General features: G+C 37.6%; 1 protein-coding gene and 1 long non-coding RNA gene across 4 annotated transcripts in view; one reads left to right on the forward strand and one right to left on the reverse strand.

Annotated features, from left to right (window-relative positions):
- The window catches only part of LOC113253026 (uncharacterized), a 257,794-nt gene that overhangs the window by 110,819 nt on the left and 123,727 nt on the right, over window positions 1–23,248 (reverse strand). The gene's annotated exons all lie outside the window — the stretch shown is intronic.
- PKIA (cAMP-dependent protein kinase inhibitor alpha) overlaps window positions 11,393–23,248 on the forward strand; it is a 90,066-nt gene continuing 78,210 nt past the window's right edge. Inside the window, exon 1 of one of the 3 annotated variants that reach the window (XM_057308127.1) lies at window positions 11,393–11,765. In XM_057308127.1, coding sequence (XP_057164110.1) covers window positions 11,621–11,765 — 145 coding nt within the window. In that variant the 5' untranslated portion in view covers window positions 11,393–11,620. The remainder of the gene's footprint in view (window positions 11,766–23,248) is intronic. The other 2 variants (XM_026495852.4, XM_026495850.4) reach the window with 2 other exon arrangements.

Below are 23,248 nucleotides of genomic sequence, written 5' to 3' on the forward strand. Positions count from 1 at the left end.
ATGCGGATTTCTAAATACCATTATTTAATACAAGGAACAAGAACTCTGTGGAGAGATGACTGATTCAAAGCTGGGACAAGGAAAAGTAAAAGAAAGGTCTGAAATATTTTGTAGTGCCAGAAGGTAAGCTACAACTCATATAGCTGTGTAGAAAAAACATGGGAGACAGCGTGATAGAGTACCAATGACCAAATCTGGAACAATTTGAGAAACAAAATAATGAATGATAGCAATGGACTTCAACCCATAGAATAAAATAAATACCCACAAGTTCATATTGATATAAATACATACATACATACATACATAAATACATAAATGAAGGAGAAGGAACAGCTCTTCCTTTCAGTCAAATTATAGTTAATAAATGTAGAAGAAATGATGGGAACAGTAAATGATAATTTGTCAAACATCACAGTAATTGTTGGAGCCAGGAATTATTGATGTCAAAATTAGTGTGGGACAATAAAATAAGAAGCAGAATATTTGAGCTATCTCAAAGAATTACAAAGGGAAAAATAGTAACTTTGCAGCTATCATTATAACCAAGCCATCAAAGTTAGCATCACCAGTAGTGAGACATATGATTTCTTGAACCTCTTGGTATGGTGCACTGATAAGGACATAGCATCATCCTGTGGTGTTTTTATCAGGAAATGCATAACCTCAGTCTAATCATGAGAAATTATCAAACAAATCCAAATTGAGAAATATTCTACAAAATAACTGGCTAGGATTCTCCATTAGTTCAAGATCATAAAGATAAACACAGGAACTATTTTAGATTGAAGAAGAATGAGAAGATATGGCAAATAAATGCAATAAGGAATCCTGGATTTGAACATGACCACAGGACAAGAGACAATATTTGAATATTAGTCTAAAAATTAGTTGATAGTATTGTGTCAACGTAAACTTTCTGGTTTCAATAATTGTGCTGTGATAACATAAACTTAACATTTAGGGATGGTGGGTAAAGGGCACATGGAAACTCATGCTGCTATATTTTAAGTTTTTTAATAAATTAAATTTGATAACAGAATTTTGTAAAAACTTAATTTGGACATTTCTTCTTTTACATTTCCTTATGAAAGATATCTTCTTGTTTAGGGATAATGTTAATTCAGTGAGGAAGATAAAATTTACACAGAATGAAGGCTAACATTCATAAGGTGTGGCACAGGAAACAATCAACTTTGAATGGCCACTTAAAGACATCATAACACTTAAGTGTCACAATGTGTGGACTATTTGAGGAGTTGGCGAACCGTAGAATCAAAGAATTTTCTCATTGTAAAAACTCTTCCTTTTCCAAATTTTTGGCTTCAATCTCTGTGAAAATACTTTGGTGACAGGAAGTTCATTATTTTAAAATGCAGGCTCTTTCACTGTTGAAAGGTTCTACCTGTTAAATAATCTTTTTATCAACCTAAACCTGGCTAATGGATCTAAAATCTTCAGCGTGGGAAAACCTAATCCTTTTCAATAGTAGATTAGAGCCATCACCTTTGCCTCCTGGTCTTGTCTCATCTCATATTTCTAGTCCTTCAGTTACTTCTCACAGTGTTTAGATTCCAGACACTTGACTGCATTGATCACTTTCTCCAATGTAATAACCCATTTGTTGAACGTGGTATTTCAAGGCTGAAAGTGTTTACTGTTACATGTAAAAATTCACACATAAAATTTCCAATCAATAATTCTTCACCTAACATGATTCATATATACCAATTGATAAGTACAATGAGAAATTCCAAATTATTTCATTTTTAGAGAACTATTATAATAGGTACTTATCTATAACATGTAGGCAATGTGAATTATCTTTTCGTGCATCTATGCACATCTGAATGCTGCATCTGATGCTGCTTAACAAGGGCATGAATGTGGAATCCTGTTATGTAAGAACTTAAACATTGAAAAGAATTATTTATTCCCAATAGACATACATATACAAATTTTTATGATCTATTTTTTGTGTACTTCTCGCTTTCATTATGCATTTTTGGCACTTAAGTGCATTCACCAAACTGCCCCATAAACATTAAAATATATTACTTCACTTTACCTTTTATGAGATTATTTTTTGAATATTTTATTTATTTACTCAGAACAGAGAGAGAGAGCACAAGCAGGGGGAGGGGTAGAAGGAGAAGCAGATTCCCCGCTCAGCAGGAGGCCCAATGCAAGGCTCCATCCCAGACCCTGAAATCTTGACCTGAGCTGAAGGCAGATGCTTAACCCACTGAGCCACCCAGGCTCCCCTTTTATGAGATTATTGTACTTACCAACCAATATTTGAGATTTTAATTATGAGCAAATCATGCTTAGCCAGTTAAGCACAGAGTTTCAGCGAATGCAGTTGAAAGTGCACACGCTTAGATTTGAGCAAATTACTTCTCTAAGCCTTCATTTTTGTGTAAAATGATAATAACAATATTGAACACATAGATGGATGGTAGAAAACCAGCTCTATGTAGATGTTACATATAAAGTTTGTTTGACTACCCGACAATAAATATTCATTAACTCTTAACATGATGATGATGATGATAATGATGATGAAGTTACTTGCAGGTATCCTTATTAGGCCGGTAAGCATGGGTAAATAAGCCACAAGATCATACCCATATATATTTACTAACACTAGACTGCCTTTGCCCCCTAGCCCCCAGCTCCCACTCTTCATATGTTTACAAACCTCCCAAGACAACTGAGGCTCTCTCTTCTATGAATCTACTATGAACTACTCCTTTAGAATGAACTTAAAATATGTTGCTTGCATTTAAACCATGCACAAAACTTCTGCAGTGAAATTTATAACACTTGGTGCAATTTTTGTCTCTACATCAGATTGCAGCTCTTTTAAGGAAAGAAACTAGGTCTTAGTCCGAGAACCTAAAACAGTGCCCAGCACGTAGTAAATTTTCAAGTTTTTTCGTTTGTTTATGTTTGTTTTATGAATGAAATAATCAATAAAAGGAGCAATGTTTGTTAGAGGATACTCTTTGCTCTCTAGGAGTTATATTATAAATGCTTAGTTAAGTACATTGAAGTTACTTTTTCTAGTATGTTCCTGAGAACTCTTAAGGAAAGTTAGACTCATTGATGTGCATGCAGTCTTGAGAACGGACTTTCTCATAACTTGCATAATTTCATATGTAATAAGTGAAGATTAATCAATGTCAGGCTTTCCTTTGCTTATATTTACATAATCTTTAATTTAAGAAAAGCCATCGCATCTTTCTCAGTTAAGTTACAAACATTAAGGATTTTAATATTTAAATAAGGGTGAGACTAGCTTTCTTCAATACTTCTGTTTTCTCATATGTAAAAAGAATGTCAAAATTTTAACTTCTTTGACTATCATCTTACAGATTCAGTTGAGTGTAGTCCTTTTTTTTTTTTAATTTAAAGATTTATTTACTTATTTGAGAGAGAGAAATCTCGTGTGCACGCACGTGCACACACGTGCCAGCAGGGTGGAGGGGTAGAGGGAGAGGGAGAGAGAGAATCTCTAGTAGACTCCCCGCTGAGCTCAGAGCCCGCTAGAGGCTCCTTGTGGGGCTCCATCCCAGGACCCTGAGATCATGATCTGAGCTGAAACCAAGAGTCAGACGCTTAACTGACTGAGCCACCCAGGCACCCCAAGTGTGGCCTTTAACATAATCCTAAATTTTGAAACTAATAGAGGAGGATTAAATATATAGTGGTTTCATTCTTTTTGGTCAATCACTTGACATTTCCTTAAAAATAATTCCCATCGACCACAATATTTGCACTTTCAGTCTCCGCTCCCCGCCCCAAAAACAAGAAAAATTCCTGGTGACAGTTACAGAATCATCCACAAGGGGGCAAACATGCCTCATAGACACAGGGAGGGGAATACAAGCAGTAATAAACTGCTTACATTGGAGGAAAAATAAATGGAAGTGAAGTCAGTAATGAGATCTAGCCCAGATTAGGGGAAAAAAAACAAAACAGGGTTACATATCTCTTTGAAGATAAAATGTTTAATACCTACTTTTTATTCTTATTTCTGATGTTAAAAGAAGTACATACAGGAATACATATCTCTTTGAAGATAAAATGTTTAATACCTACTTTTTATTCCTATTTCTGATATTAGAAGAAGTACATCAGAGCCAGGAGTAACTTGGAAAACATTTGAAACCCCTGCAAGCTCTGTTATACTTACTTCTATACAACAATTTTAAGATTAAAAAAGTTTTGTGAAATAAATTCTGAAAGACTTATCAAAAATACATACCTCACTTTAAATGATGTCATTGATTTAAGGGCCAAGAAATTACACTCAGGAATTAAGCTGAAGCACACACTGTGTATTCCTGTGTGACAGAGTGAACCATGGGGGCTCTAGCTGTGTTTGCTCTTAACATACCACTATCAGTCAGGATTTTCAGCTCTTGCGATCCAATATACAGTTAAAATCAAGTGTAGTGCTCGAGGTCTAATTCCTCAGTTCCCTACTTACCCCAGTTAAGAGTCCATGCTCCATCACTAGAATCACTTCTTCCTATAGCCTCTGAAGTCCCTTGGCCCACACTCTCAGTTGTATTAGCTGTCCAAAATGTCAACCCTCGCAAATAGAAATGTATGCCAATTTAGCACCAATGCCAAGCAGCTAAATATGGCTGGACAAAAATGACAATGGCTAATTGGTCTCATTTAATTCATAATCACTAACCCTATGTGAACTCTTAGTACTTACCAGAAAACTGACTTTACTGAATCTTCTAGATAATGGAGTGTCCCATGTTCAGTCCGCTAAGATCTGATAGGCATCACAAATTTAGCATGTCCCAAAACAAACTTCTAATCCCTTAAAGGTCTCTCTTGACCACTGTCCAAAAGGTTCTAAATGATTTTTCACTCACCTACCTTTCTAACTTCATCTTCTAACGGTTTTCCCCATTGAGCAATTCACTACAAACAAACTAGCCTTCTCATCTGGAACACATAAAGTATAAGCCCACCTACCTACATATGCCAAACCTCTTTTTCAATGTACAGTTTGACCCTTGAACAATGCGGGGGTTGGGCATGCCAACACACTGTGCATTCAAAAATCCATGTGTAGCTTTTGACCCCCCTAAAACTTAACTACTAATAGCTTACTATTTACTGGAAGCCTTATTGATAACATAAACAGTCAATTAACACATATTTTGTATGTCATATGTATTATATATTTTATTCTTACAAAGTAAGCTAGAGAAAATCTTAAGAAAATTAATTAAGAAAATCATGAGAAAATACATTTGCAATACTGTACTATAAAACAAATTCACATGCAGCTCAAACCCCTGTTGTTCAAAGATCAACTGTACTCATATGGCTTATTCCTACACTTCTTCCAAATCTTTGCTCAAATGTCAATGTACCACCCTATATATTGCCCCTACCCTTGCATCATTACGCTGCTCCTTCATGGCTCTTCCCGAAACTAAAAAGGTATATTTATCTACTTATGGTCTTCTTCCACTGGAATATAAGATCCATAAGGAAGAGATTCATTTGTTCACTTCTGTAAGTCCAGTTTTTAGAACAACAGCACATAGTGAACACTCCATCAATATCTGCTGAATAAATATCAACGTCCTGCTGACCAAACACAATTCACTTATGTTTAAATCAAATTTAAATTTCCTTTTTTTATTAGCCTAAACTGGATTTGAGGAACTGAATATTCCTTTTTCATGAAAAAATGAAGAATTATAGAAACATAATTCTTTATAAATACTATCTAATAGTCCATTACAACAGAAAAGTTTTCATTAAAGAGTATTTTCTTCAGAAGGGATTTATTGGTTTGGTCAGATTCTTTAAAAGACTTGAAGTTAAAAAAAAATTTAAAGAGTATTACCTAAGTAGATTGTTTTACTACACAACTTCATAATAATGATTAAAAAAAAATGTTTATTGAGACTTACTTCACATTGTTGAATGTATCATATGCTGTTTACTAAGCATTTCACTTAAGGTAATACACATTTCACAATTAAATATAGAGTTCCAATTACAGAATACTCCCTGTATTATATTGGTCTGGTATATGTCAACTCCTTACCAGTAAAAACAAGGTGAATTTGTAGCAATGTCTAGAGAAACAGTTTCTGTTCTGTTTGTAGTCACTTCCCTTCTTTCAGTTATATCTGCTGATGCTATTCATTACCTAATATCAATCTTCATATGAATGATATCTTGTACTCTTGTATCAGTGCTTTCATATTAATGCAGGAAATCTTACATTATCTATAATTATTTGAATGCAACTTTTACTATAACTATAGCTTTGCTACCCCTGAATTGCATTTGTACATGTTTTATATGATATATTTTTCTGACTTCATTGAAAGAGGTATTTGGCATAAAATTTTAAGATTTCTGTGGAGCATCATTAGTCAGCCCAAGCAGAGCAGCCACCAAACACACACACACACACACACGCACGCACGCACACACACACACACACACGTACTATTACTATAAAAATTCTCCTCCTACCTGTTCTAATAAATCAAAATTATGTAAAATAATATTGACCATCTCCTAAGTGCCCAATTCTTTCCTAGTAAACCAAATTCCCAGTTTTAAGCAGACTCCTATGGAGTGATGAGAGCAGGAGACCTGGCAAGTCAGTGGGTGACAGACGCTGGAGCCAAATCACCCTGACAACTCCTCTCCATAATAAATCTGAGAAGCTAATCTCTGCTAAATTGTTAATGGCTGCTAATGAGATACTCTATACTCGGTTACCACTCCTTGACAGTGTATTTGCATTTAAATGAGCCCCTTCTGGAAGGACTCCCTAACCCAAAGGACTGGTTCCACTGCTGACAGCTTCAGGCACACAGGGCCTCTGGCTCTGGTTTCCCATTGTCCCTTGCTGAGACTTACAATATCATTAGGCCATTTGATCTCTAACTCCAGGATATGAGAAAAGAAGAACTGCAGACCGCAGAGCAAAAGATTATTTTTTTAAGAAGCCATGCAATGAACAGTCATAGAGTTAAAAAAAAAAAAAAAAAAAAAAAAAGTTTCACCTTGCTCTAGCCTCCAATAATGAAGTTATCTGGCATACTGTATGTCAAGTTCCAAGAAGACAGATTCAAACTCTTATGTGTTGACATAAAACATTTCTCATTTATTATTCCTTTTCTTTCTAGTTCCCTTATGCCTCTTGCCATGGTATAGTATCTGAACAGTTAATTCCTGCCATTTTACATCTTTAATTTTTGTCTTTTCCCTAGCACCATCAATACTGATTCTCTACCATGAGTAAAAAGCAACTGACAAGAGTACTTTGATGGATGAAGGAGCCTAAATTATCATGAGACACTGTCTATACCTCCAGTGAGTCTGGCGTCACAGAATGGAAACTATACCAGGAAGGACAACAGACTGTTCTAGGACTGTTCCAAGTCACCACACTTAATCTCCACTGCTTCAGACAAATTAAAAGAAAAGACCAAACGTCTATTTTTACTCTTAAGGACAAACCTATGTAATAGGCATTGCTCTTCTTATTTAAAAAATGAGACATAATCAGAGTGTGAATGAAAGGATCCAAGCCCAGATCTGTTCAACTACAAAACCCCTGAACTTCAGAGTCCTTTCAGTTTTCTGGTTCCCTTCACCTTCCCATCCTCCTTCTCCTTAACATTATACAGACTTTTCCCTCTAGCATCTGATACCTAGCAAATCCTGTAACAAAATTATAAATTATTTTTTAAAGATTTTATTTATTTATTTGAGAGGGAAAGAGAACGAGCAGGTGCACAAGTGGGAGGAGGGGCAGTGAGACAAGCAGACTCTGTGCTGAGTGTGGAGCCCCACACGGGACTCAATCCCAGGACCCTGAGATCATGACCTGAGCCAAAGTCAGAAACTTCACTGACTGAGCCATCCAGGCCCCATAAATTATAAATTATTAACCACAAGATTTAGCATATTCTCTCTTCCAAGGTATTAGAACTTTAAAAGAAGATGGAAACCTGCTCAAGAAGCTAAGGGTGGCACTTACCAAGCATGGGCTCCCTCTAATGCCTGCACTAGGCAATTCATGTCATTTCAGAATATCCTCAAAAAAAATCTGTGGTTGGGATCCTAATCTTCTTTTTATCATGGTTCCCTTTAACAATCTGGAGCGATTTCTTTAACTCTTCTTAAAATAACATTTTGGGGAGCTGGGTGGCTCAGGTTGAGCCATCCAACTCTTGATTTCAGTTCTGGTGGTGATCTCAGGGTCCTGGGCTGAAGCCCTGAGTAGGGGCTCGGTGCTCAGTGGGGAGTCTGCTTGGGATTCTCTCCCTCTCCCTCTGCCCCTCCCTGTGCTCTCTCTCTCTTCCTCCAAAATGAATAAATGCATCTTTAAAAAAAAGAGGAAGGAAAAAATAACTTTTAAATTGATAAAATATATATAATTTCAAAGTAAACTAATTGCCAATTTTTAAATGCAATTATTAAAATATTTAAGAAACAAAATTTGTGATATAGACAAGTACAGGCATTTAAATTAACTAAATAAGATGTAACAGTGGTTGTTAACTACTATACTTAAAAATAGTGATATTGAGCTAATGGGTTAACAATATTATATTGCTATACATGTGCACTGGAATGCAACAATTAAGTAAATGGATGAAAGATTGTTGGAGCCACATTTTTTACTATTATTGTAGGAATTTATGGATAAGCAAGGGGAGGAAGCTAAGACGATCTTTGTGTTAATGGATTAGACTTGAAGACATTCGTATGAACTCATATTTAGCTCAATATAAGTACTGATAGTTACATATAGAAATATTTATAGATATGTACACATACATGGGAATATATATTTCTTTGCTGTCTCAGAGAGCCTAAATAAATGATATCCCCTTAGCAACCGCACACCTAAAATCCAGATCTTGCTATTATCATCCTCCAAAAAAAGAATCAGGGCTTCTTGGAGAAATGGTTGATTCTAGGACTGAGGTAGGCAAATATAAAATGGGCCTGGAGCACCTTATAATGCCAGAAAGTAACAAAGTAATAACACACACCCACACGCATCAAAAGGAGTATGTCAAAGGAGCAAAGAAGTCAGCAAAAGGAATTCCCAGTGGCTAAAGCTGGAACAACTTGAACAACAAAAATAAAGTGGTATTGGATTATGACTCAAAGTATGAGGCAATTGTGCATGAGTCTATACTGCTATAAATAAATAATCGCATAAATTAATATTTAGGGCAGAAAAGACAATCTCTTGTGCAGAATTCCAATTACTTTATGTGCATACTCTGTCCTCAAGAAGGTGGAGCATAACTCTCCACTCTTTAGGCATGAGCTTCACATAATGACTTCCTTCCAACAAGTACAGCAGTATGGAAAGGATGGAGGAATAACTTCACAGTGGAGATACTACCTCAGTCAGGTGATCAAGGTCAACATCAACAGTTGAAAATCATATTAATAGTATATACTCCTGATGTGATGTTATGACAATGGCACTTTATCTTGTGGTCGTCCTCCCAATAAACTATAACCCCAGGCTCATCATGAGAAAAGCATCAGACAGATTATAATAGTGAGGCATGCTACAAAATACTTGGCCACTACTCCTCAAAACTGTCAAGGTCATCAAAAACAAGAAAAATCTGAGAAACTATCACAGCTCAGAGGAGCCTAAGGGGACATGACAACTATAGGTAAGGTGGTGTCCTGGATGAGAGCCTGGAAAAGAATTGAAGACGTTAGGTAAAACCCAAGGTAATTGTACAGACTTTGGGTAATAGTAACATAGCATTATTGGTTCATTAATTGTAACAAAGGTACTATACTAATATAAGATGTTAATAACAGAGGAAACTGGGAGTGGAATATTAGGAACTCTATACTATCTCCTTAATTTTTCTGTATATCTAAAACCACTCTAAGAATATATATAATCTATTAAATAAAACAAAAAAAGGTGAGGATGATTTAATTGTAACATCAGAGTGGTGATTTTGAGATATCTATAAAAACTGAAATAGGACATTATCTGTGACTTCTGTTGGTGACAAAGTCAAGGTACTCCCAATATTATTCTAGTTCATTGCCTGCATTTACATTTAAAGGAAAGGCTAACTGCTAAATTTCAGTTATAGGTTAGTAAAACCAAAGATGGAATACTCCTATCCAGATTCTATATACCCTTTGATACAGATTAGGAACCTCCCAGTCAATGGTGATATTAATGGCTTAATTTTACGAAATTGAGGCTCAGAGGCATGAATTAGGTTGCTGCAGCTTCCAAAAAACATTCATTCTAGGGCCAAGAATTCTTAATGATTTTTGTTGGAATTCTGCTTGCTACACCACCTCCCAATTTTGGAACTGCTAAACGGGAGATGGGAACTCTTCATGGATCAAATGTGCTTCCCTGGCCTTGCGCAATGCACTGCTTATGCTGCTGTTCAAATCCACAAGATAAAGCTGGCTTGGACCTAGTGAGGGGAATTCCAAAAGTAAGTTAAATGAGGAAACTCCACTCACACTGAGCTCTACTGTCAAAGAACCTCTCTACTTGGAAATGGCTTACCAATGGGAGAAAGAGGCACTGGCTCTATCATAAAGACAGCAAATCCTTGGCCCTTTCTTCCCTTGAATCCCCAAACTGCTGAGCTGGTCGACAGAGAGAAAGAAAGGAAGGGAGGGAGAGAGAGAGAAAGGAGGAGACAGAATGAGAGAGAGAAAGAGAGAGAGGTTAATAGCTGGTGCCAATTTAAAGAGGTTAAGAAGGGGCTTATATGTGTATTTGCTTACATTATTCCTAAGGCGAATTCTGATAAATCCTTGGGGGGGGGGGAGATACAGCCATCTGTTAATGCAGATTCTGTTTCTTGGCTTCCAAATGTTATAGCTGTCACCAGAGCAGCCAGCCCAATTGAGGGGTGGGGGGGGGGGGGAGGTGTTAGAGGCAACATCTGTCCACTAAATGCACCACTAAACAGCAACAAAATCCCGGGGCCAGCCCTCTCTGTTTCCTCGAGTGCTTTCTTTGGTCGGTCCTACTTCTCCACTCCTTTGGGAGTTTCCCGTTCTATTACGTAGGCAAGAGGGTGAGAGGTCCCAGCTTTCATGCTTGCGAGCGGTTTGGCTGTGTGTGTGCATGTGCGTACTGGTGTGTGTGCGTTGGGGGAAAGCGAGGCGTGCTACAAGGGACTTACAAAGATCGACTGCCGATTTAAAACATTTCCGGAGTGTTTGAATGTTTATCTTAAAAAGACAATCCCAGTCTCAAATTTAACGAAATGAACAATACTGATAAGGAAAATGAAGAGGGTGGGAAACCCACACAGTCGAATGGAGCTGTCCATGCAGCAGGCGTGACAGGGGAGCTCTCGGAGGAAAGGCGCTATGCAGAGAAAGTTTCTCTGCCCTTTTCTCTCGGTCCACAATACGGCAATGCTTCCTGCGTAAAAGCATTAATAGAAAAGAAACCTAAAACCCGGAGGGGTAGCGGTCGTCGGGCACAGTTTCCGGGAGCCCTTCCCCGCTGCCGGGAGAGGTCCCTCTCCCCCCGCGACTGGCACAGAATGTGGTGATCCGGCCCGGGGCGGGGGATGACTTCATGCAGCCGGAGCGCGGCGGCGGGAGCAGCTGCTGCAGCCGGCAGGTGGGGTGGGGGCCGGCGGAGCTGACCACGGACTCGGCCCGGCGCGGAGGCACTGCGGCCTTGGGGCAGCGGGGACTCGCGCTGACTCCATCCCGAGAAGGTAAGCCGCTCGGCTATTATTAGCCTCCGACACGCCGCTTAGTTCTTTCCGCTCGGATAATAATGGGGTTTGCAATACCCAGCGAAGGGAAATATCCTTGGTGCATTCTGCACTGGGAAAAGGGGCAACAACTGGAATTGAAATGTTAATCAGCCAAGTGCTTGAGATTGGAGGAGCGGTGTTACTGGGCAAACAAAGAAGGCGGTCAGCCTCTATACTCTTCAAGATAGCCGTCCGTTTCAATGCCAGACTCGCTTAGACATTGAAGAAGGTTCAAAATGTGAAATAATTGGAGTTGCACTTTCATTCTTCTACTTCAACCTTCGCTTGGTTATTTTGTGGTTTGGGAGCAGCAGGTCCTTGGAGGCAGCTTGGGGAAGTAATCAGAAATCTTTGCTACCTTCCTCTATCCTCTCCCTTCCTAGTTATCAGAATGAGTCTGTGCCCATTTCAATGTCAAATACCTACTTCAATAGTGAACCTTTAGAAAGAGTCTCAGATTAGAAGAGAAACTTCTCTCATCTCCTGGAGTTCAGCTTGGGTTAAGCAGCACTTGTTTCCACCTTCTCCCTTCGTTTATCATCTTCTCTGTCAACTACTTCATTGATTTTCCTGGGATGCCAGGTCCATTCCGAGGCCAGCTCTTGTCAGCTTCTATCCACAACCTCTGTTCCATGACCGATTTTGTCAAGGACCTACAAAGGGCATTGCCCTACACCAGTTTTAGTATTCTCTCTGTATACTATTACCTGTGTCTTTTCCCCAAATACATGGCACGAAAAATCCCTCTTTTAACCTAGTACCAACATGGTTCCCGATAACTCCCTTCGCCGTAGTCACTGCGGCTACAAGAGGATTTCGAGGACAGCAGAATCTGTTGGGGTATCAGAAAGAGGACCATACTTCTATTTTGCTCCCTGTGCATAGGCACAGATGGAAGTACAAATGTGAATGTGTCTATCCAGTTTTTCTTGAAGCGTTTTTAGTCCCGCTGGGTTGTGAGACACCTACCTTGGTAGGGTTTGGGGTAGGTCCTCCCCAAAAAGCAAGCAGTGTGTTTGTTCTAGGATTCCCCAATAACCTCAGAAGAGTTTCCACAGAGGCTTTCCCCACAGGCATTCAGAAAGCCACTGGAGCTGGCCAATCTAAGCCTCAGGTTATTTGAGCTTCTTTAAGTCAGTCTTGCCATTTAGGGGTTCTGACCACTTGTTCTAGGATCTCCCCACAAACCTCTTGCTACTGAGCTCAAGTGTCTTATTCTTGTTGCCACCTAGGGATGTACATTTGAATAATATGCTTTAAAATGGGTAAGATGGCTGTGATGGGGATTGCAAATGTGCCACTTCACCAGCAGAGAACATTTGCAATAAGCCAGACTCGGGTGTCTGTGTGCCAATACTCTATTTTACAGGGGATCTGTTATCTTTAAATTTGAAATTAGACAGTCTGACTCAATAGCCATGTAATTTTATTTTAGCAGATTAAAAGAGGAGATCAATGAAAGAGGCAAGGTTTATAGCTAAAAATTTATCTCTGCTTACCTTCCTTTTTAAATATTGCTTTTAGACAAAGATATTAGTTTTGAAATATCATGTTAATTTTATTATATGCCATTATTGCTTTTCTGAATACAAATTCTTTTTATAAAACACACTTTAGAAGGATTCGAGTTGGTTTCTTTGTCTCTACCTTTAGTATATGAGGCAGAGGGAATGGAGGGGGTAGGCAAATCCCACTCCAAGTGGCCTACTCCAGGAACTCTTCCCTGGATCATGAAAAAAACTCAGCACCGATTTTTTTTGGCATGTTGTTATTATGTGTTGAGTGTGGTTTGGGTCTGAAATACTAAAATTTCAAGATTCTATAATTTTGAATCAGGCACACCAAATAGAAAAGGGAACAAAGAGCAAGAACAACAAAACCCTTTATTCTATCACTTTTCTTTACTAAATCTTAAAATATTTAACCATATAAATTATTATTCTGAATAATAAGTGATAATAAATGTTAATATAATAATTCATTTTTAAGAAATTATGTAGTACAGATTATCTTAAGTAATTGTGTAATACAGATGATAAGTACAATAAAAATTTCTGTAATTTGAGGTTTCTTCATGTTGACTATTAGTGCATGAGAATATCCTAATAATAGTTAGAAATTGCAAGTGTCCATTACTTGGTTTCTGAAGAAACTGAATTCTTTGAAAAGAAATGGGACAGAATTAGGGGACCTAGTACTCCCTAAGCTGGCATCATACCTGCCATTGATTTTATAGGTGAGATGAATTCACTAAGTTATGGACTTGCATTTGAGAAGCCTTTTTGGCTTGAGAGAAAATAAGTTAGAAAATTTAATTTTTCATTTCAGTGCAACTGAGGAAGATAAATAAATTTAAAGGATTTCTGAATTTGGACTTTGTTATGTTTAAATAAAACAACTTTTGTGAGAAAGATGTCTAAATTCATAGCCCTAAGAAGAGATACATGTATGACTTCATGACTGAAATTGATTTATGACTTTATTTCCTTTTCTTTAAATGTTTCCCAGGGAAAAGAAAAATTAATTGCCTGGTGTTGAAGAGATGCAGGAGGAATGAAAAAAAGGGGGTGTGCACTATTCGATGCTAAATGAACTGCAGGCATTTTTGTAGGTTTGACAAGATAGAATAAAGTCAATCTACTGCTTTCTAATCACGTAAAAAAAACATTTAGTATGGTGGGTGGTCAGTGTTACCAGTAACTTAATACAAATTGAGGCGTCAAAGTTGACCTCTCATCACAAAAGGCATTTTCTGGTGCTGTCTTACTGCCATTAGTTACAACTGAAATAGACATATTTTGAGATTTTGAAACATGGAAAAGAAAAAAAAAGTAGAAATAATAAAGCTAAAAAAGTGTGTTTCTATTCACCCAGTGTTTGCATTGAGAATAAGTAGAAAAAGTCCTATTTTGAAAGTTATCAGTGGCCTCCTAACTGCCAAATTTATGTAATATTTCACCTTTTTCATTATGTTTTTAAGTTCTCATCCATGTTCTTTTTTAATTAAATATTCATGTTTAAAAGTATTATTAATAAGTAATATGCATCAGGCACTGAGATATCTCTTTATCTAGTTTCTCACTAATCCCCTTAAGCTACCCTATGATCAGCCTAAACCAAGTGGTCTTTATTTCTGGTTTGTGCCCCATGATGTTATGCCTATATGTCTTCATCTGTTCCTTTCACTCACCCTGTATATGCTAAAACCTTGCTCACGTAAGACACTGCCTCTTCCATGAAGTTTCCCCATACCCACCATCCTCATATCAGATGAGTTTTCTCCCTTGTCTGAATTCCTATTGCACTTTCTATCTTGGCCTTTTCTTTAGTGTGAACCAATGCCTTGTTCTCCTAAAATAACTTTGGAGAGCACACTTTGCGACTGACAGCCTTTTATTACCTGCAACTCATACTACAGTGCCTAGCTACCTACAGTTCTTCCTTGACTAACAATGGGCTTACATCCCAATAGACACATCATAAGTTTAAAATACCATTAAGTCAAATGCATTTAATACACATAACCTACAAAACACCATTGCTTAGCCTAGCCTAACTTAAACAAGCTCGGAACACTTATATTGGCCTGCAGATGGGCAAAATCATCTAACACAAAGCCTATTTTATAGTGTTGAATATCTCACGTAATTTATTGAATACTATACTGAAGGCGAAAAGCAGAATCGTTGTGTAGGTACAGAATGGTTGTTAAATGTCTCGGTTGTTTACCCTTGTGATCGCGTGACTGACTGAAACCTGTGGCTCACTGCCACTGCCCAGCGTCATGAGAGATTATTGTATTGCTTGCTAGCCTGGGAAAAAATCCAAATTCAAAAATTGAATTGTGGTTTCTACTGAATGGGTATCTCTTCTGCATGATCATGAAGTTGAAAAATCATACATTGAACCACCGTAAGTCAGGAACCTTTTGTATTTGCATAGTAGAGATTCAGCAATTTGATTTTAGTGGAAGAAACTGGTTATTATTTAAGGAGTATATCTCTACCTACTCTTTGCCATTAGTCAAGTTCAGCTCCCAAAATGTGTGCAAGTAATGTTTAGTTTTTAAAAATATTTATATAATAATATAGTGAAAGCACATTCAAATAATTATATTCAACAAAAGTTATTGTGAGCTTACACGCCATTAAATGTATATTAGCTCATACATATTAGAAGTATGTTAAGCTTAACAAAACAAAACTTTTTTTTTTTTAAGATTTTATTTATTTATTAGAGAGAGAGAGAGCATGGGCAGGGGGAGCAGGAGGCAGGGGAAGGGGGAGAAGCAGGCTCCCCGCTGAGCTAGGAGCCCGATATGGGACTTGATCCCAGGGTGGTGAGATCATGACCTGAGCCGAAGGCAGACGCTTAACTGACTGAGCCACCCAGACGTCCCCAAAACAAAACTTTATTTTTTTAAGCTTTTATTTATTTACTTAAAGGGAGAGATCAGGAACACAGGGGAGGGGCAGAGGGAGAGCGAAAAGCAAACTCCCCACTGAGCAGGGAGCCTACCTCAGGACTAGATATTAAGCCGCTTAACCGACTGAGCCACCCAGGTGCCCCCAAAACAAAACTTGAAAAATACTGTATCTGCTTTCAGCATGCTTGCGTTCTATTGAAAAAGAATAAGCAGAAGAAGGTGCCTTGCATATATGAGTACTTGTCCAGTTTCAAGGCACTCTGCCAAGTACTTTCATCTGTGGTATCAAATTTCAGCCTTCTACTCTATGCTAATTTTACATTGAGGAAACTGAGACTCAAAGATGTCACCTAAATGTTTAGGAGACATTCTTTCCATGTTACCATGCTGCTCTTTGAAGTGTTAAGAGTGAAGGAAAGCATTATAAAAAACACAAGGTCAGAGCTATCAGAGTAGTTTAAAAATTGTTTTGTAATTAATCTTTCCAATGTTTCTTGAACTTTACCATCCTCTTTGATAATTCAATAAAGGCTGTGCATCCAGTTCCCAAGTATATACACAAACACACACAAATACACATAGCATTTTGCATACAATTGCAGGTGTTTAAGGACCCACTAAAGCACTCCTTAGCAAATGGTTTAAGAATATGTACTCTGTGCTCACAGTATGTGTGTCCTTTATTAGCCCAGACATTTTTGGTACTTGAAATGACATTCTCCTTCTATTGTTCTCCCTGCTTTAGAACCTAAAATGAGAGCCCTTCATTATCACTGGTACAAAGGCAGCTAAGATGATTTGGAAACAAGTGCCAGTGAGAAAAGTGATTCAAAGAACCCTGATTCATGGAAAAGGAATCCCAGAAGGAGTTCTGAATTTTACACATTCCAAGTGACTTATTTAGGGTTTTCCAATCAAAACCATTTTTTACAAAAAAAGAAACAGTTCTAGACTTAGTGTACCGTAGTGCCAAATATGTACAAGAACACTGCCAGCAGTCGAGCGGTGTGGGCTACTTTGTGAAACATACTCAGTTTTCTTAGGATGGATGTGTGTCTGCCTCAAAGTTACTATTTCTTTCTGGTAATGCTGTCTGCAGTAATGTATTGGCTTTTGCCAAGTTAAGGGAAGAATGACAAGTTATGTTCATCCCTCCTAGGTTATAAAACAATTGCCAGCATAAAAATGTATTAAAAATTCTTAACAGATACCTGAAGAGACCAGTACTAGCTAACATGATTTGCTGATGCTAGTATTCAAAAAGAAGTGTGACAACATTAATCCGGAAAAAAAACAGAGATGGAGAGAAAGAAAACTCAAGAGGCCGACCTGACCTTTTGCTTTCCTTACACTCCCCAAAATATGATAATAACTGTATGCGCTCCTAAAATAAGGGCAATTTTTTAAAAATTTATGTATTTATTTTATAGAGAGAGGGGGGAGAGAGAGACCACAAGTTGGGGGGTACAGCAGAGGGAGAGGGAGAAGCAGGCTCCCCGCTCAGCAGGGAGCCCGATGTGGGACTCGATCCCAGGACCCTGGGATCATGACCTGTGCTGAAGGCAGATGCTTAACTGACTGAGTAACTCAGGTGCCCCAAAATAAGGGCAATTTTATGAAAACTTTATAATATGCCTAATGCAAGGTAAATTTATACTTTATTTTATGGTGGATTTTTATTATTTTTTATTGTGGTAAACCGGAAATAAAATTAACTGTTTTAAGCATTTTTAAGTGTACAATTCACGGAAATTAAGTACATTCAGTGTCGAGCAGCTATCACCACTATCCATTTTCAGAACTTTCTCATCATCCCAAACAGAAACTTTGTACCCATTGAAGAATTACCCCCTCATAGTCCCCTCCTCTCAGCCTCTGGTAGACTCTGTTCTATGTTCTGTGTCTATGGATTTGTCTATTCTAGCCACCTCATATAGTGGAATCATAGAATATTTTTCCTTATTTATCTTATATTTATCCTTATCTGGTTTCTGTCACTTAGCATAATGTTTTCAAAGTTTATCCATGTTGGAGCATGTGTCAAAATTGCATTACTTTTTAAGGCTGAATAATATATATATGTGTATGTGTATATTATATATGTTATATAATATATACATATATAATATGTATATTATATATATACACCCACACCCACACCTGCAGTGTTTTTTAGTTGCAAAACATTTTCAGTACATTGCCTATTATATTAATGATATCTAGCACAAAACACTACCGTATCACCTTTAGTAGATGCCTAATATGTACAAAGAATGTGCCATAATTTTATTAAATGAAAACCCATTGATAAATATTAAGTTCCAAATTATTTCATGATTTCAAGGTACGTGATAATGGACACAAAGTTACACATCTTTATATGTTGGTGCTTTTACTTCTGTTTATTTTTATTTTGTTGTTGTTGATGGTGCCAAGACCCAGGATTGGTGGTGCTTTAACTTTTGATGGAAAAATTCTTGAAGTGGTATTGTGGGGTCTGAGACAACACATGAACATTTATAATTTGAAAAAGTGCATTGAGTATAAAAATCATAAACTTCTTCAACAGATGGTAGATGCAAGTAATATAAGGGAATCCATTCATCATGATTTGAGCAAGGAAATAATTTCACTTTTCGTTTCTAGTTCATGGAGGAAAATATTATACACAAGTCTTGACAGATTTCAAGTCTCTCAACACATTTTATCGTTTCAAAGATATTACAGAGTACATCACAGATGTCAGTCAAGTCTTACAACAACAGTGTAGAAAACTAGAAACATCTATAGCTAGGTGTGTGTGTGTGTGTGTGTGTGTGTGTGTGTGTGTGTTTTAAGCTCCAGCAATGGGTCATTTGAATCCAGCCTAATTAAAATTTGGTCTGTTTTTTAGTTCAAATTTATGTACCTGTATTATAGTAAATCTTTTATTTTGTTGGGTTTTTTCTTTAGTTTCTCTTTAGTGTATCCTTTTTAACTTATCCTGTTAGGAGTGTTGTATTTAAGCTAAACTACAAAATATCGGTACATAATAAGTAAAACAGAATTGGCGAAACTTTTAACTACCCTTCTCAGATTGTTTTGATTTGCATTGTCCAAGAGGAGAGAAACAAAGAGCTTGCTGGGGATTGCATCATGTTTTACCCAAATTAGACATTAACATGCTACAATGTCAAGGATGAAGCAACATGTTTAAAACATATTTTTGAAAAGCTACATAAAACTGAAAGGTTGCAAGAACATAGATAGACACACCCTAGACATTTCACAATAGTATTTTAAGGTATGCCTTTTCTTTGGTTGATTGGGTTGGAGAACCTATTAATAAGCATTTCTTTATTATTTACTTTTATCTTTATTCCGTCTGATCAAACCTTCTTTTAAAAGCAAGCATGAAACAAAAAAGTATTCTGACCTTTGCCTAAATAAGCAACAAGAAACCTACATCGTAATCAATGCATTGCCATGTTGATGAGACCAAGAGTAGAAATATTGGGTTTTTGGTCATTACAGTCATAGCAGCAGTACATCCTACTTTGTTCTTTCTGTCGTATACTGCAGAATCTGACTGCATAAACTGAGAAGTCAGTAATCTTTAATGCCATTTCTAACACTCCTCTCCATGATTTTTCACACTCAGGTTCTCTGGTAATTGAAATGTAGTGAAGAACAACCAGGGTGTTAATACACTCTATCCATTCACAAAACTTAATCCTGCTAGGACTTGCAAAAATAATGTTGAATATGAATTGGTGGATACCTAATAGAATCACTGAGAATAATCTGTCAGACTCACCAAGTCCAAGTACAAATTTAAAGATGGTCAAAATTTTTTTTAAGATTTTATTAATTTATGTGACAGAGAGAGGGAGGGAGCACGAGCCACAGGGAGAGGCAGCAGGAGAGGCACAAGGAGAGAGAGAAGCTGACTCCCCAGTGAGCAGGGAACCCCACGCAGGGTTCATCCAGGAACCCTGTGATCATGACCTAAGCTGAAGGCAGACATTTAACCGACTGAGCCACCCAGACACCCCAAAGACTGTCAATTTTTTTTTAAAGATTTTTTTTAAAATTTATTTATTTGACAGAGAGAGACAGCCAGCGAGAGAGGGAACACAAGCAGGGGGAGTGGGAGAGGAAGAAGCAGGCTCCCAGTGGAGCAGGGAGCCTGATGCAGGGCTCGATCCTAGGACTCCGGGATCATGCCCTGAGCCGAAGGCAGATGCTTAATGACTGAGCCACCCAGGCGCCCCCAAAGACTGTCAAATTTTAAACACTGTAAAGATTTAAAAAGATTTTAAAATTCATCCGATAAAATAATATATGAAAATTTAAGAAAAGTGTAATTACACATATGGGGTTTATTTACAAGATAAGCTCACTGGAGAACAATGCACTTTTAGAAGACGTCATTCTGAAAAGACTGCATTCGCATTTTTTAACTACTGCCCTCCAAAATATATTGCAACAAATCACTATTCATCCAAATTAATCTCTCATCTTAAGGAAGTGAGTTATTCTCAGGGAAACTGCCTTCAACTAATTTGTGCTTTCCTGCAGTGGATCAAGCCAAAATGCAACAGGACTGACATTCTTAACTACTGTGACACATCCATATTTACTAGGATTGTCTAATGATTAGAGGCTTATAATAACCTGAGAATCTCCATTGATAAAAGTTAGTCAAGACATGACTGGTGCTCCTGTAGAAGACAAATCTAAATTTCATTTCTTCTTTTTTTTTTTTTTTTAAAGATTTTATTTATTTATGTGACAGAGAGACAGCCAGCGAGAGAGGGAACACAGCAGGGGGAGTGGGAGAGGAAGAAGCAGGCTCACAGCGGAAGAGCCTGGTGTGGGACTCGATCCCGGATCGCCAGGATCACGCCCTGAGCCGAAGGCAGACGCTTTAACGACTGTGCCACCCAGGCGCCCCTAAATTTCATTTCTTCTACCATCTCCTTCTTAGAGAACAACCTAGGACTGCAAAGCAAAGCATGAAACAGTAGTATTTGGTATATTTTATAAGTGTTCAGGTTTCTAGAGAGCCTATTAGTAGCACATACTATGGTAAACACTCAGTAAATGTACACAGTTATTTTAAGACAGTAAAATATCAAGACTATAAAAATTACTGCAAGTCAAATATTTAGTTTCATATTTGGCTTTATAGGCATTTATAAAATATTTATTGAACAACAAAATAAATCAATACCATTTAGTTTTGAAAGCTGCCCCCCAACACAAAATAATTGGCATTCTACACAAGTTCATTGTGATTATTTTGTAGGTGTGTTAGGGATGAGTTGTGGATGGAACTACCCTCCCCTGCTTCTTGCTAAACCATTCTCTCTTCCCTCTGAGGTTTTGGTAAAGTGGGAATTAGAAGTGATGCATATTAAAGCTTGAGATATATCTAGTAAGCAGTTTAAAATACTTAGTCAAGCACAGTCCATTTACCCAGAACAGAAGAATGTGACATGACTCTTCTTTCTTCAACTACAGTGGATTTGGACTTTTAGAAAATTCATCATGCAAGATACAGATTTTAATAATAAACTGTTAGTTGGTGGTTCTCTTATTTCCATGCCTTTTTCAATCTCATTTACTGTATAGAACACTGTCACAGAGAAAGCAAAATTTCAGTTAATTGAAAGCATTTTCCACCTGAATGCAGGTTTGAGATAATGGTCCTGCAACATCTTCACTGGGGCTTTGTGAAGTCACTATTTCACCACAAAAACTAAATCTGACACTGAAATGATCTGATGCTGAACAGTTCATTGAATAAGTGGTGGAAGGTTGGCATCTTGGTTATCATTAAAAAAAAAAACCCAAACAAACACTAACTTGTTCAGGCCAAAAATTTAAATGTTTGAATTTCCCCTTAATAAATAAAAAGGAAAATGAAATAACATGGCAGTACAGTGTTATTTTTTTTTTTAAAGATTTTATTTATTTATTCGACAGAGATAGAGACAGCCAGCGAGAGAGAGAACACAAGCAGGGGGAATGGGAGAGGAAGAAGCAGGCTCATAGCAGAAGAGCCTGATGTGGGGCTCGATCCCAGATCGCCGGGATCACACCCTGAGCCGAAGGCAGACACTCAACCGCTATGCCACCCAGGCGCCCCAGTACAGTGTTATGAAAGCAAAGGAATTGAGTTGATCTCAAAATGTTTGAATATAAAATTAATGTTTTTTGTACAATTTGATAACTTTACTCAGAGCTCTCAGGCAGCCTTTTATCACTTTCAAAACGAATCAAAAAGCTCTAAACATCATCCTCAAAGTATGCTGGTCACTCGACCTTCCCCTTCCCTTTGTTTGTTTGTTTTGGGAGTTTGGACTATCACTTATATCTAAATCATATTTTAAGAAGTGAATTTGAGCTTTGAATCCTAACTAGTTTCAATCCCACCTCTATGATTTACTAGCTATGTGATTTAGGGTAAATGACTTAACCTCTGTGAGTGGTTTCTTGGTATTTAAAACAGGAAAATCACAGAGCTGTACCAACTGAAGAAGAGACCATAAAAGAGAACTTAGTGCAATATCTGAAACACTGTAAAGGTTAATAAATGTTTCCAGTTTTTGTCCTTTTTATTCTCATGGGCAATTTACAACCAGACCTCATTATCACAACTTTTCCCAAATGTTTATGAACTCTTTTCCTCCTTCTCCCACGTTGGTTAAACTAAGCTTTGAAATGACCCTGAGCCTCACGGGAAGATGTCTCTGTGCAGGTAATGCCGCTGGTGGGAGAGGTTGAAGCCAACACAAAGCGAAGTTATAGGGCTTTGATCTGGCAGTTAGCTGTGGGAATTAGACTTAGCTTCTATTTTTAACTCTGCAAGTAGTTGATTGGATGACCTGGGAAAAGTCAGTTGGCAATTAATTCTGCATCTTATTTTTTTCTGAATTTTACCGTGTGTCTAATCACTCTTGTCACTAACTCATTATCAGAAATGATACTAAGGTTGTTGTGACTAAGGTGTTAATGTCAGAAGCAAGTG

Source organism: Ursus arctos, unplaced genomic scaffold (genome assembly GCF_023065955.2).
Source record: "Ursus arctos isolate Adak ecotype North America unplaced genomic scaffold, UrsArc2.0 scaffold_6, whole genome shotgun sequence".
NCBI lineage: Eukaryota > Metazoa > Chordata > Mammalia > Carnivora > Ursidae > Ursus > Ursus arctos.